At 45.7% G+C, this 14,004-nt stretch overlaps 1 protein-coding gene across 4 annotated transcripts in view; it reads right to left on the bottom strand.

The window, feature by feature from the left end:
- The window catches only part of KCNMA1 (potassium calcium-activated channel subfamily M alpha 1), a 992,499-nt gene that overhangs the window by 395,560 nt on the left and 582,935 nt on the right, over positions 1–14,004 (bottom strand). For all 4 annotated transcript variants that reach the window (XM_075533803.1, XM_075533804.1, XM_075533802.1 and 1 more), the window contains exons 4-5: positions 9,547–9,640; positions 8,455–8,566 (exon numbers count right to left, since the gene is read on the bottom strand). In XM_075533803.1, the coding sequence (XP_075389918.1) occupies positions 8,455–8,566; positions 9,547–9,640 (206 nt within the window). The remainder of the gene's footprint in view (positions 1–8,454; positions 8,567–9,546; positions 9,641–14,004) is intronic.

The following is a 14,004-nucleotide window of genomic DNA, read 5'->3' as shown; positions in this document are numbered from 1 at the left end:
CTCGGTGAGTGTCTCCTCCCACACAAGTTGGAACAGCAACGAGGGCAGATTGAACAGCAGACGAGTGAAGCTTTAGGGCATCCTGCCACCGGCATTGGAAAGCCCCTAGCCGATCTGAACAGAGCAGGACCCCCAGCCCCAAGTCTTCTCGGCAAATTACTGACCCCTAGGAGCCTCAGTTGCCTCTTTGGCAAATGGAATTTTTTTAAAACCCACAGTAGTAGGCAGAATAATGACCCTCCACCCAAAGTTTCCCAAGTTCGAATCCCTGGAAATTATGAATATGTCACCTTCTAGAGTAAAGGGCAGTTAAAGTCGAGAGTAAAGGGCAGTTAAGATTGCTCATCATCTGACCTTGAGATGAGCAGATGATGCTGTATTGTCCAGTAGGACCAGGGATCCCAAGCATCCTTACCAGTGGAAGATGTAGGCAGAGGAGAAGAGACAGAAGAAATAAAGACAAGGACAGAAGCATGATAAAGAGATGGAACAGGAGGACCGGAACCCCCTCTGTTGGCTTTGAAGATGAAGGAACCGGTCATGGGTAAAGAGATGCAGGCAGCCTCTAGAAATGCGGAAAAGAGCAAGAAATGGATTTTCCTTTAGACCCTCCAGAAGGGAATGCAGACCTGCTGGTTTTAGTCCAAGGAGATCTTTGTTAAAACTCCCACCTCTGGACTTGTAATATAATACAATTATGTTGGGGGGAGGGGGAGCCTTGCAGCTGCTCAGTCCAACTGATGGAGCCCCCCTGCACATCCAAAGGGTTTTCAATGGCTGAGTTTTGGAAGCAAATAACTAGACCTTTCCTCTAAAATGCCTTTGGGTGGACTCAAAACTCCAACCTTTACATTTAGCTCCTGGGCACATTAAACCCAGAGATGGTTTGAAGATGCTTAGCTTGTAGTAGTTTGCTACAGCACTATAGATAGCTAGCATGACCACCTCCAGGGTTGTGGGATGACTGATGCCTCCCTGGGATGCCACCATCATTCGTGGACACCTGCCACCCTCTATGTGGTGTACCCCTCTCCCCCAGAAAGGCTCGTTCCTTATCACTCTGCTATCCAGCCAGTACCAGCAAGAACCCTGCCCCTAGTCTTTCTCCAGCATTCTTCCACCGATGCAAGCTCTTTCCTCGGAATCCTTACATCTGGGCCTGGCAGCTTCAGACGTCTTTGCATGCTGAGCAGTGTTATCAGTTGTACGTGCATGACTGTTTCCAAAGCGAGACTGACACTTTGATCTCCCACAGGAACTGCCTTTATACTTTGTTTTGTTTTGAGAACCTGTACGTTTCCCCCCTTCAGTCCTATTTTTATCACCTTTTGACACATAAAGGGATCGGCCAGGTTTATATTTATAAGGACATATCCTAAATCACTGTAATTGCCCTGTGACTGGGCACCCACCCAGCTTCCTTTTTCTAGCAGAGTTGGTGGAGGTGGCTCTGCCAAGGAATTACAGGTCTAAGAAGAAGGGCAGGGTGAGCTTAGCTCTCCAGCTCCTTTCCTCAGAGGACATGATATTGGGAATCATAACAGAATCAGACATGTGGTTCTTCTTGTTCACTGTCATCAGGTTGATTCGGACTCATGGCAACTCTGTATCCGCAGAATAGATTTGCTCCACAGGGACTGCTAGGCTGTGACCTTTCAGAAGCAGATTCCCAGGCCTGTCTCCCAAGGCTCCTCTGGGTGGGACTGAACTACCAACCTGTGGACTAGTAACTTAGCACTTAGCCAGGCCTGTTTCCCAAGGCTCCTCTGGGTGGGACTGAACTACCAACCTGTGGGCTAGTAACTTAGCACTTAGCCATTGTGCCACCAGGGCCTCTAGAATTAGGCACGTAGCCTTGGTGTGTGTGCTCAGTGAAATCCAGTGTGCTAATTAGCTTGTGAGTGCAGTGTCAGGTTTCTCCCACGCACTCTCTCTCACTTCTACTCACCCAAGATCATCTTGAGCAAAAGCATACATACCAACCCAGGCGTTGCTGCCCATTCCTGAAAGACTAAGGACGCACTATAGAAAAGTGCTCCCCAGGAGCAGGCTATTCAGAGCTGAAATTAGGATACAGCTCTCATTTCAAAGCACATTTATTTTAGGGCCATTGGATGAGCATTTTGTGAGAAAAACACAAATGAGTAAGTGTGTGTGTAGGAATAGGAATTAAAATAAGTAGTGGCTTGCTGTCTGCCGGGATGCATGTCCTCACCTCCTGCTGACTGATTTGGGGCTCCATTCTGGCTTCATTTCTCCCTGGGTAGATGAGGCAGGGAGACCGGGGAGAATCGGGGCTTTGGTTCCTGAGGCTCTTCCTGCTTAGGCGGTGCTTTGTTTGCATGACTGGAGCTCATCCCACTGAAGCCCAGAAATGAGAGCTGTCACTCTCCCCATTGTACAGGTGAGAGAGCAGAGCCTGAGACAAGTACATCCACTAATGGAAAGTGGCTCATTAGCAAACAACCAAGCAATAATGTGAAGAGAGGTGGTCAAGCCCAGAGCCTGGCTCTCACCTGCTTTGCTTTCCTTATGTAAGACGGGCTAAGCTGCTAAGGCTCTTTCTCATCGGCACAGCACACTTGAGCCCCCAACTGCTCAGGGGCTCAGGCTTCCTCCTGCTCGTTCTATGAATTTCTCTGGGTCCATCAGCATGTCTAGAAAGCATACCAGAAAGAATGTGCTGTCTTCAAGAAGGCCGATGCTCGTTTCCTTGCCGGAAGCAAAGCCCTTATGAGTACGTGGAGACGAAGGGTAACCACGATAGAGAAGCAAAGTCTGCCCAATCATTTCCAGTCTGGTCTTCGACGTCTAAAGTTCTTTGGAGGGTAAGGACAGATCCAGAGGGGTAGCATCCGCGGATGGACTGGGGTGTATCGTCCTTGCCGCAAACTTGAGTGGTATGATCCTTGACAAGAAACTTGACCTTTCTGAGCTTTCATTTCCTTATCTATAAAAATGGGTAAAATAACAATGTCCACTTCACAGGTTTGTTCTCAGGATTAAGAGAATGCTTGGATGCGAGGGACTTAGCAGAATGCCTGATATATACGACCCAACGAAGTAGTAAGTCTTATTCACTATTTTTAAGGCGCCCTGGTGGTGTAGTTGGTTACACACGGGGCTGCAGCTCCGAGGGAGAAAGACTGGGCTTCATATTCCCGGAAACAGGGGTGGGGGTCGGGGTGGAGGGGTGTTGAGTCAGCATTTCCTCAATGGCCACAAGCGGGTTTTTTGGTTGTTTGTGTATCATTAAATATAGTAAGATGACAAATGAGTACACATGACTATATATATATATATACACACACACACACACATATACTACACATGATAATATGCAGAATTCTATATAATACATGGAGTTGTCATGTACTGGAACCAACTCAATGACTGCTAGCAATAATGACAGCCACAACCCCAATCTGTGACCTTAGAAGATGTCAAGAAGATTGTGCAGGAAAATTGAGCTAGATTTCAGCTTCCTGTTTCTTATCCCAAACCTTGGCAGCTTTTCATTTTCCAAGAGGGGAGAGGCACTGTCTGGAATGCCCCATTTAACGGGATTATTTCTTCTACTTTACACACCATACAGTATGGAACTGTTCATCTTATTTCTGGCAGTTCATCCGTACAATACATGTTCTTGATGTAAGAACTCAGGTATGAAACCAGACATGAGGACCTTTTGCAAATCTTTATATTGAATCCTCTTCAGAGGCAGATTCATTTGGGATCTCACCCCAAAGAATTGGTTTCCAAAGGACCAAACATTTTCCATCAACAGGTGTTTTCTTGGATGAATCTATAGGACATTATGTGGAGTAAAATACATCTATCAGAAAAATGCAAACGTTGTATGAGATGACGATTATGAAAAGTCAAGAACAGGTTTAAGCACAGAAAGAAACATGCTTTGAAGGTTCCCAGGAGTGGTTCGGGAAAACAGAGGAAAAATCACTACCTACAGAGTAAATGTGTATTGACTGGAGGGAAGGCAAAGGCAATGTATGAAGGGGGGGGGGGTGTCAGCACAGCATGGCGAAGGAAGGAGAAGGGAGACATGATGAGGTACACCGGAGTACAACCCAGCCATGGTAAATACTAACACACACAATCGTGAAATAACGGTAATAACAAAAAACACTATATGAGTGGATATGTTGGTAGATATGCAAGCTGGACAGTTGTGGGATGGCTCGGGAGCACACTCACCAGCATACAGAGAATATTTCTACATAGATGTTGTCATGTGCTGTAAATACAAGCTTGCATATTGTGGCAGTTACATAATCTGGTGTCAATTTGGGATATGAGAGAATTAAGAGTGGAGGGGTGGAGTCTAGTCTGTCAATCGGGTCATAGCCAATGAGACCTCTGTGTGGCATGGCTTTCTCCTGAGGATTCTGGGAGCTCCTGTATTTCCTCCGAGGAGGCAGAAGACACACTCTCTCTGCTCACTCCCTGTGCGACATGTCTGAGGAGAAGTCACATGCGGCTACCCTGAGGCAGTCTGAGTTTGGAAGCTGAGGACATGGAGACCCCTGCCAGTGCGGAGATGCTTACACTGCCACTGGATCCACAAGAGTTCTAACTCACTGGCCTGTAATCTTCCTGCATCCGGCATCTTTGCATGTGTTCTGTAAGTCTGAAGAGGTCTTTATAGATTGGGATCGGACACATGGGCTAATATCGGACTTACGGACTTGATCTGGACTGGGCTGGGGTGTTTTCTCAATGTACAATTGCTCTTGTATATAAACCTCTTTCTTATACACATCTGAGTCTCCCTGGATTTGTTTCTCTGGTCTACCCAGACTGACACATATATAAAGAGTATACTGCTCCATACAAGGGGAGAAGTGATGAACATGTCCTAGCCATTACCAAACACCTAAGTCACTGAGGTTGGGGGCTCACAACCTTAGTCTCAGAAGCACTGTGGTCAACAGGAATAAAAGTCAAAAAACGTGGGGGTGGCCACGAAGATAAAATTAAGATGAGTCTCCACCCATGTGAGTCAAAGAAGTATAAAGAAAAACAAAGACTCAGGAAACAATTACTGCAAAGGACGAATGAAGCACCCCAAACCACAGCCTCCACTCCACGGAAAACTCTATGAACTTCTAGTTCATCTAGCAAAACGAGATGGTACACCCCCCCCCCCCCATTACTATCTACTGCTCTGGCCAGGAACACAGAAGAAAAACCTGGAAAAAGGAAGAGAAAAATGTAGAATAAAATTCCAAATAATAATAAAAACTAGACCTATTGGTCTGATAGAGGCTGTTGGAACCCCCCAGACTGTGGCCCAGTTTGACAAATTCTTCAAACTGTGATCCGAAACCACTTCTGAGAGTCCCCTTTCGGCCAAACAATAGGTAATTCTATAAACTTTACAATAATACCCGTACAGTATATACTCCTGAGAACAATAGACCAGACAGGACTAAAAGTACAGTATTGGCTCAAAATAAAAATTCGAAAGGTAGGAAGGGGCACGAGAGATGGAGGAATGGAAACAGGGACAGGAGGGAGGAAGCGGGAAGGGTGCTGTCACATTGAGAGGATCACAGATAATGCCGTGAAACAAAATGTGTATGAATGTTTGAATGTGAAGCTAATGTGTTCTGTAAACTTTCTTCCATATCACCATATATAAGTAGAAGGGAATATTTGAGGGAATAATATTCCAAAGTTTCAGGGGCAGGATCAGCAGAGGAGGATATCACTACTAACTAGTCACGCAGGGGACCTTCGCCCCCCCCCCCCCCCGCGACCACAGGGCAGAGAGAGTGGATGTGGGCACAAATCTATGCCCACAAAGTGAAGACAGGCGAGCAATTTGATCTGAACCCCTCATTTTTCAGATTGGAAAACTGAGATGAGAAGAGGAAAGCAGGTGGCCGAGCACACAGAGTGATTATAGGGAGCCAGGCCAAGGGCGCAGCGGCCGGCCGGCCTGCCTTCTTTTCACCTCCCTGCTGTGCTTGGGGCTTAGGGTCTGGACGGGCGTGTGGGTACATGCATGCATGTGTATGGACGCATGTTTAAACTGTTAGTACCAGTCAGGATGTTTTAGAAAGAGCTCTGGTTAACAGTTCTTTCATAATTTTACGTCAGCGATATCGATATCTTAATTTCACTAACCCACCAGCCCTCCCCAACAAACTAACCCCCACATTTCCACATAATGACACAACTGTCTTAGAGAATTTCTGAGGTTCCTTTTACAGATGAAAACCAAGCTGAGTGGTACGCAGTAACCTTCCTGAAGCCACCCTCAGGACCTGACTCCAGACCTGTGCGTCCTCCTGGGCCAGGTGCTCAGGCCCCTCCTGTGGCACATTTGGGTGGCACGTGTGGCATTTATCAGGCTTGTGTACATCTCAAAAGGGCTATAAACCCAATGACACAGGATCCAGGCAAAGTATAGCAATATTTCCAACGACCGAATGAATGTAATTCAACTGAGAAAACTAGTAAACTACAAATTCCTTATGGGTATAGATGGAAAAATATATGTGCCTGTCACACTGCAGAGAAAAGAGCTTTGCTTTTCCAATTCAGATATATCATAAATTGATAGTGCTATCAAGGATACTGAGACATACTGGGAGATGTATACTTTGGCACAATATTTTAGGAAAGTTTTCTGTCAATATCCACATACACTATAGTCCATATATTCTTTGATCTAGCTATCCCCATTCTAAGAATATGGGAATATCAATAGAAAGAGGATTTTACATTTATATGGATGACGGTACTTATAAAACCATTGCCGAGAGTCACAAAAAAGGAAAATGGAAACAATTATGTGGCTGTAAAAACTGTGTTGCTCACAAATGATTTGATTTTATGTAACCATTATAAACTAAATAAGCATGGAGTTGAAGGGACTGCCATAATCTATTTGTAAGATACCAGCAAACTGTAATATTAGATGTGTTATTTGAAACACCTTTTTGTACAAAAGCCAGCATCTCTAAAATACCATTGTGGACAGTCAGTGATAGCTGTTTGCAGTCGACAGGCATTGGAGAGAGACGCAGAGTCCTGAGTCATGTCAGTCGTGTGGGGGGAAGGCAATGACAGTCACAGCAGGAAGGGACAATTTCTATTTTATTGAAGCATCTATGTATGTTTCATTGATTACAATTCATGTATATTACTTTGACAGACTAAGTCAATCCCCCAAATTCTAAAAGTAAGCATGGATAGAATCCACAAATAGTCCTGGTAAAGCTCATGTTAGCCACCCTCCATTTAACAGAAATACTCAGACTTCAGAAAGCAAAGGAATTATTAGAATGGTGTGGTAGCTACATAATCTACTCTCAACTTAAGGCTTAAGAGTGAAGGGTGGAGTTTACTCTGCCAATCAGATTGAAGTTTGATGACCTCATTTCGAGAGGAGATAAATAGCTCACTTGAGGTGTGACACACACTGACTCCCTGGGAGACATGGCAGTTGACAAGGCACATGGAACTACACTAGTGCCCTGAGCTAGAGCACCCACGTGGAGACCCTGCCAGCGCTGATCCTTACAACACCACTGGGTCCACAAGACTACCCACCCACTGGCCTGTGATCTGCCTGAATTCAGTGTCATTGCACGTGTTTCGTGAGTCTGAAGAGGACTTCATAGATTGGTGTCAGACATATGGGCTAATATTGGACTTGTGGATTTGATCTGGACTGGGCTGGGATGTTTTCTTAATGTACAATTCCTCTTTCTTATACCCATGTGAGTCTCCCTGGATTCATTTTTTCAGTCTACCCGGACTAACACACGGCAAAGAGCTCCTCCAACCTTCTGTGGCCATGACCATCCTCTGAGTGAACTGTTTTTCTCATCAAACCAACATTGTTCTGAAATGGGAAGTAACAAGTGAGCACAGCACCAGAAACAGATCAGCTCTTAACAAAGGAAGGAACTCGGCTTCCTGGAAGCTGAGGGGCGACTCCAGAAGCCCCTTCCGCCTTTCTCCACAACAGGACGAATGACTATCAACCAACAAAGGACTAATGACTATAAATATATTTTTTAAAAAACACTCATTATTAAAAAAAGTCAAGAAGCTATTGGCAAACCGAGCGCATGAAGCAGCCACTTAGAAAGTGTGCTTTGTCCCTCTGGCCGTCTGTCCAGCCCCAAGTCCAAGTTCCTGAAGGAAAAGTGAGGGAGCCAAGAAGGGAAGGCGCTGCTGCCTGCGACAACACAGCTGGATTTAAATACCGACACATCTGCATCACCCGCGCAAACCCTCCTGGGGAGGAACCCCCAAGCGAATGGCCACTACCAACTTCCAAAGCCTCAGGAGAGCTGTCGGACACCAGCACGTTCTTCCTTTCTACGGAGACAGTCGCGTCCCTGATCCAGCCCGGCGTTCTATATTTCTTCCGTGGCCCAGGACCCAGCAAGGAGAAGGGAAGAAAAGTTGACTTACCAAGCCAGCTTCTATTTAAGTACACAGACACAAAGACGGGGGGCACTGTGAAGAAATCCACCACCGAGTTCACTTCCAGCCAGAACCACAGCTTGTCATTGGCTGCAATAAACTGGGCAGAGGAGACAGAAACGAGAAAAATCAGGAGCCCACTTGGTGTCCGCATAAAATCTAGACTCTTTTCTGAAATGGTATGTCTTGGTTTTCCATTGATGTCTCAAGGAAGATGTTCTAATTTCATACTTATGGAGCAGTGTTTATGAACCGGGCTATGATCCACAGGGTGGGCAATTCCAAACTACCAGCAGCTCTGTGGGAGAAAGACTGGGCTTTCTATTCCGGCAGCGTAACAGTCTTGGAAACTGACTGGAGGGTCACGATGAAACAGCATTGGCTCCATGGCAGCGAGTTTTGTTTGTTTGTTTAATACTAATCATATGCTGTTTTTATCTTGGGACTCCATATGCTCTATTAGCCATAGAGATTAAGCTTGAAGCACATTGTTCTGTTGTTTCCAGAAACGTAAAGGTGCTGGCGTGATCTTAGGTTCATTACACTCATTATGAATCATGAGTGTATCATTCACTCAGACACGCACATCTATATTCAGGGTAGCTCCCTTCTTAAAAGGTGCCTCATATAATTTCAAACCCCAAATTCTACCAGTTTACGCCCTGATTTCACCCTCAGAACGGCTTCCTCCGTTCTCCGTGAAGCAAGCACTGTACTGCAACTCATAATTTTAAGAATACAAGTGGCTTTGGTCTTTAGCTTGTTTGTTTTGCCCTTGTTTAATTCTTAAAGGAAGACTTCATTTATAATTGAGAAGAGGGCTGAGAAACAGTCCTTCAGAGGGCATTATAGATGTTCTTATGTCTATTTCTTATTTTGGAACAACATTAACATATATTCCAGGAAATATATAGCTAAGGAAAGGGCTCTCACAGACTGAAAACCAAAATACAGGTACATTTCCTTTCCTGAAAACCTAGGCTTCATCTTGTCTCTAAGAGCAGACACTGATGGAGGATTCTCCTTGGGTCCCAGAGTTCCATCCCCATCACATTCCCAAATACTGCTGGTCCAACTTACCCGCAAGCCAAAGTAGAGAAGAAAGAACACGTTGAAAGCCATGTCGATCTGCAATGTGAAATCTTTGTAGAAATTCTGGCAGGATTCTATCGGGCTATTAGACAGGAAGAAAAAGCAAGAGTAAACGACAATCATTATTCAGGTTTCCACAAGGCTGGGAAGTGGTGGTAGTTGGGGTAGAGGGCAAAATGAATGTTTATAAAATAAGATACTTGGTCTTTCTAAGGAACCCCCCTGCTGGGATAATTAAGCAAGCACAGCCAAGGGGTCTTCCCATTCAACCATTCAGACTTTTGTTCTTTTGCTGTTGCTTTTAGACATGACTGCATGTACTCGTATGTACGTACTGTTCTTCAAGTTCTACTTCACAGTTGAGCTAAGACTCTGAAGAGGATCGTGCAGACGCCTCGGAGAAAAGACAAGCAGGAGAGACCACCAAATTCCTTCGTTTCATATTAACCCTTAAAGAACGAACTTCTTCTTCTCTCTTTAAGCATGGTCCTTCACATCCTCCAGCCCACCGGAAGTGGAGCAGTCTTTGAATTACGTGGCTCTCATGTGACCTTGGCAGAGCCATTAGCTGATTACTGAACAGAGTGCCCAGGAGCATCTCCAGGAAGCTGTCCACGAGATGCTCCTGGCTGACGTACTAGGTAGACAACGTATATACTTCATGTGAAGCACTCTGAGAGGGGAAAGAAGCTTAGCTCAATGGATAAAATTCTAGACCATTAACCAAAGCATTGAGGAATCCGAAGCAGTGCTCTAAGGGTTAATTGTTTGTTTGTTTGTTTATTTGAGGCATGCAGGTTAAGTGGCTTTGTGTGTGTCAAGCAGCCAAGGGGAACCCCTGTCACACTCTTTTCAAAGAGTAGGCAGAGCAAGGGGTATACTATACAAACTGGTAAATGGCTTCCATGTGCTTCTGGATTCAAGGCTGATTGGGGGAATCGATGTGTGAACAGTCAATGTTTGGGCTCAGGAGAAAGCAGGAAAGCCCCAGACGCATCTTAAAGCTGAGTAAATATCCAGAATACACTGTTATCATTAAGCAAATAGCAACACCCAAGCCAGGAACGTGAAAAATGCATGAGGAAAAGAGGAAGGGGATGGGGAGAAGCGAAAACTTTCCCCAAACATGAAACAATACAGACCTCCAGAGCCAGGAGGGAGCTAGGTTGGGAAGGGCAGGATAGAAGATGTCCCAGTATCACCACTTTGGAAACCTCGGAACTCAATACCAGTTAGTATAGCTGCACTTCTGCAAGGACGGTGCTGGGTTGTTCAGCAGGCAGTGTGTGCTCAGTTCGGGCAGGTAGAACCCGTTTTGAGGAATGCTAAGTCAGTTTGTGCGACCCTCCAATGATGTAACATGCATGGAATTGATTCATTCCTCATCTCTAACACAAGTCAAACATGCCTTTTGTCATCTTCCAAATCACAAATGTTCAGGAAAACCTTCTGACAGGCAGTAAGAGTAAACTACTCAGTGGACTGAACAAAAACAATCACTGAAAACCAGTTTTGTTTTGTTTCACCAAGGAAACCACCACTGGCAGGTGTTCGCCAAGGCAGGGAAATACGGGGAAAGAGCATGGAATTTGGTTAGCTGGGCCTGAACACTGAGAGGACGCAGGAGCAAAAGAAGCTAAACATCATGGCTTCCTATCACTACACTTCCATACAGGAAATAAGATGAAAAAAGAAAAATCCAAGCCTACAGTGACTAAGTGATGGTTCTGCAATGCTCAGACCATTGGGGCGTTTGGTTTGATTTCAAGAATAAGATCCACAAGGTGTCAGAAGCCCTAGACACTCTTACTGGTGAAAAGAAACCGGAAATCTGCTCCAGGCACTCCTTGGTATACAAATCCCCTGACTTATTTATAGGCAATCTGCTAGTTGGTCTCTACTGGGATGTAAATTTGCCCTCACTTAGAAATGACGAAAGCCATGCCTGCTCACAGCAACGTCGTCAGGCACGGCTCTCACCCTCACTGGGTGCACACGCAGCTTTCCAATCATGGGAAGTCTCTCGAGCCTCGCATTAAACAAGCCAACCAACCAGCCGGCTTCCACGAGCCAGTTCTCATTCACAGCAACCCTGCAGAACAGGGTAAAATGTCCCCCTAGAGTTTCCAAGGCTGCACATTTTAAGGACGAAGACGTCATCTTTGTGCCAACTCATGCATACCCCACTACGCCACCAGGGGGCCGTCTTGTACTACCGTCAGGCCAAGTGAAAACCACATTCAGACTCACCCACAGAAGCCACCTAAAGCACACAACTAGGACCAGACCTCCTGGTAACCCAAGGACTGCTTCACAGAATCCACGGAGTGCGGACAGGAAGCAGTTTGTCCTTTAGATTAAGCCACGAGTCCAAGGTGCTACTGGAGAACAGATGAGACAGAAAGAGCGGGCGGAGGCAGAGAACGCAACATAACCTCCAGCCAGCACTGGTAAGCCAATCGGACTCAACAGAGTAACAGAGAGAGAGCAAGTAGTGACAGTGGGGGGATTTGTAGGTCAGCAACAGACTCTTTTGTTCACTTAGGTCAGCAATGGCTTAGCATTACATATAAACGGATATTCATGATGACTGATATGTACACAGTCAGAGGAAACAGAGAAGCCTTAGTCCCAAGTCTATCACAGAAAACCCAATTTCACCAAGGCCAAACAATAACTCTGCTGTTGCCCTCACAACAGTTATCGGAGAGCACTGTCTTTGTCGTGTCTAACACCCCGTTTAAACACACACCTAATGCACATAGCCCTCGAAGGCATCCCATGTGTAAGGGATTGTAGAGTTTGATTTTTTTAAAATCCTTAATACGCATGTTATTTGCATAAAAATACAGTATTATTGGTGACATATTATAGGGCCTCATGAATTCCCTAGCTCCAGCAGCCTAATTCACTTCCCCTATTGTTATTTTTATTATTTTCTTCTTGGTCTCTGCAGCTAGTTTGTTGGTAACCTTCAGATGCATGTAGCAGGCGAATGGAGGGAATAGGTGGAGAGAGAGGTGTTAGCTCAAGGTCAATGCCCCTTAGGGTGTTTGGGTTCAATATATATGGAAGCAGGTGCTCAGTATAGAGACTATAGCATACGGAACATGCTATAGTGATTTCTTTGTGCTATTTCTTACCTCTCAGTCCTTCTGGTCCTCCCTCCTATATCACTCCAGCCCCCAACAGCAATGAGAGAGGCTGTAAACAAGAGGCCACTGTGTTTGAAACATCACACTCTGGCTTTGCAGAGTAGGGTGTCAAAACTAACAGCTCTTTTCTCTAGTTCTTCGTTCAAAGTTTTAGAACGGACTCAGTCATCATTTCATATCACTCCCTAAGTCCCCGTATTCAGTAGTCGCTGAAATGATAAAGGAAGTAAATTGTGTTACTAGTGACTTCTCTGGCTGTGGTCACTCACGGGGGGCAGGGGGGGGGGACACAGACCAACTCACTGCCTTTGGGTCAGCCCTGGACAGAGGAGGACGGGCCTCGTGAGTGTCCATGGCTACAAGTCTTTATGGAAATCAAAAGCGTCATCTTTCTGCCAGGCTGTGAGTGGCATTTTGGAACTAGGCTGGCACAGTTCACAGCCCAGTGTATCTCTACTATACCCGCAGGGCTCCTCTCCGGACCAGAGATGCTCCCAGAGAAGAAGGAATGACAAACATTCTGTTACTGAACAAAGACCAGGGTGCTCAGGAAAACGACCTCGTTTGGTCCCTTTTCAGCCTGTTCTGCTTACCAGAGCCCCAGAGAAAGGCCCTCCTTGCTGTTCGCAAATGGGAACAGAATGATCAAGCGGGAAGCCTCTGAGCTAAGTCTTACGAACGCCTACAGCTGTGGACGCACAATCAGAGAGGCAGAGCACCGATTCCAGAGTCCTCTCCTTCCAGTCGCCCAGGGAGATAGACGTCCACTGATCTCAATAAAAATAGACGGTAACTCTCAGCAACCAAGAGATTGGCCACATCAAATAGAATTTACTTTCCCTGGAGAAGGACTTTATCTTAAGGGTTAATGCTCGCTGTTCAATGGAGAATAAAATACAATGCCCTAGTCCTTATTGGTTAAAAGGAGCATTCCGTCGACCAAGGAAGAACAAAGAAACCCACTGCTGTCAAGTCAATGCTGACTCATAGGGACCCTCTGTGATAGGGCAGAACTGTGCCTGGGGGTTCAGGAGCCTGTAACTGTGCATGGGAATAGAAAGCCCCATCTTTCTCCTGAGGAGCACCTGGTGGTTTCAAGCTTCAGGTCACAGCCCATCTACTAACCACTGCGCCCCCAGGGCTCCTTCAACAAAAGAAAGTGACCCGAAATGATACAGCTAAACGGAAATTACCTTTCTGGCGAGGCACTCACTGAGAGAAATGGCCTTTACGTGAGCACATGTAGTGACTGACGGCAACCCAGGCACCATAAGACAGAACGATTGTGATC

This window comes from Tenrec ecaudatus, chromosome 16, assembly GCF_050624435.1.
Source record: "Tenrec ecaudatus isolate mTenEca1 chromosome 16, mTenEca1.hap1, whole genome shotgun sequence".
NCBI classification, from domain to species: domain Eukaryota; kingdom Metazoa; phylum Chordata; class Mammalia; order Afrosoricida; family Tenrecidae; genus Tenrec; species Tenrec ecaudatus.
This window is presented reverse-complemented; position numbering and strand designations above follow the sequence as displayed.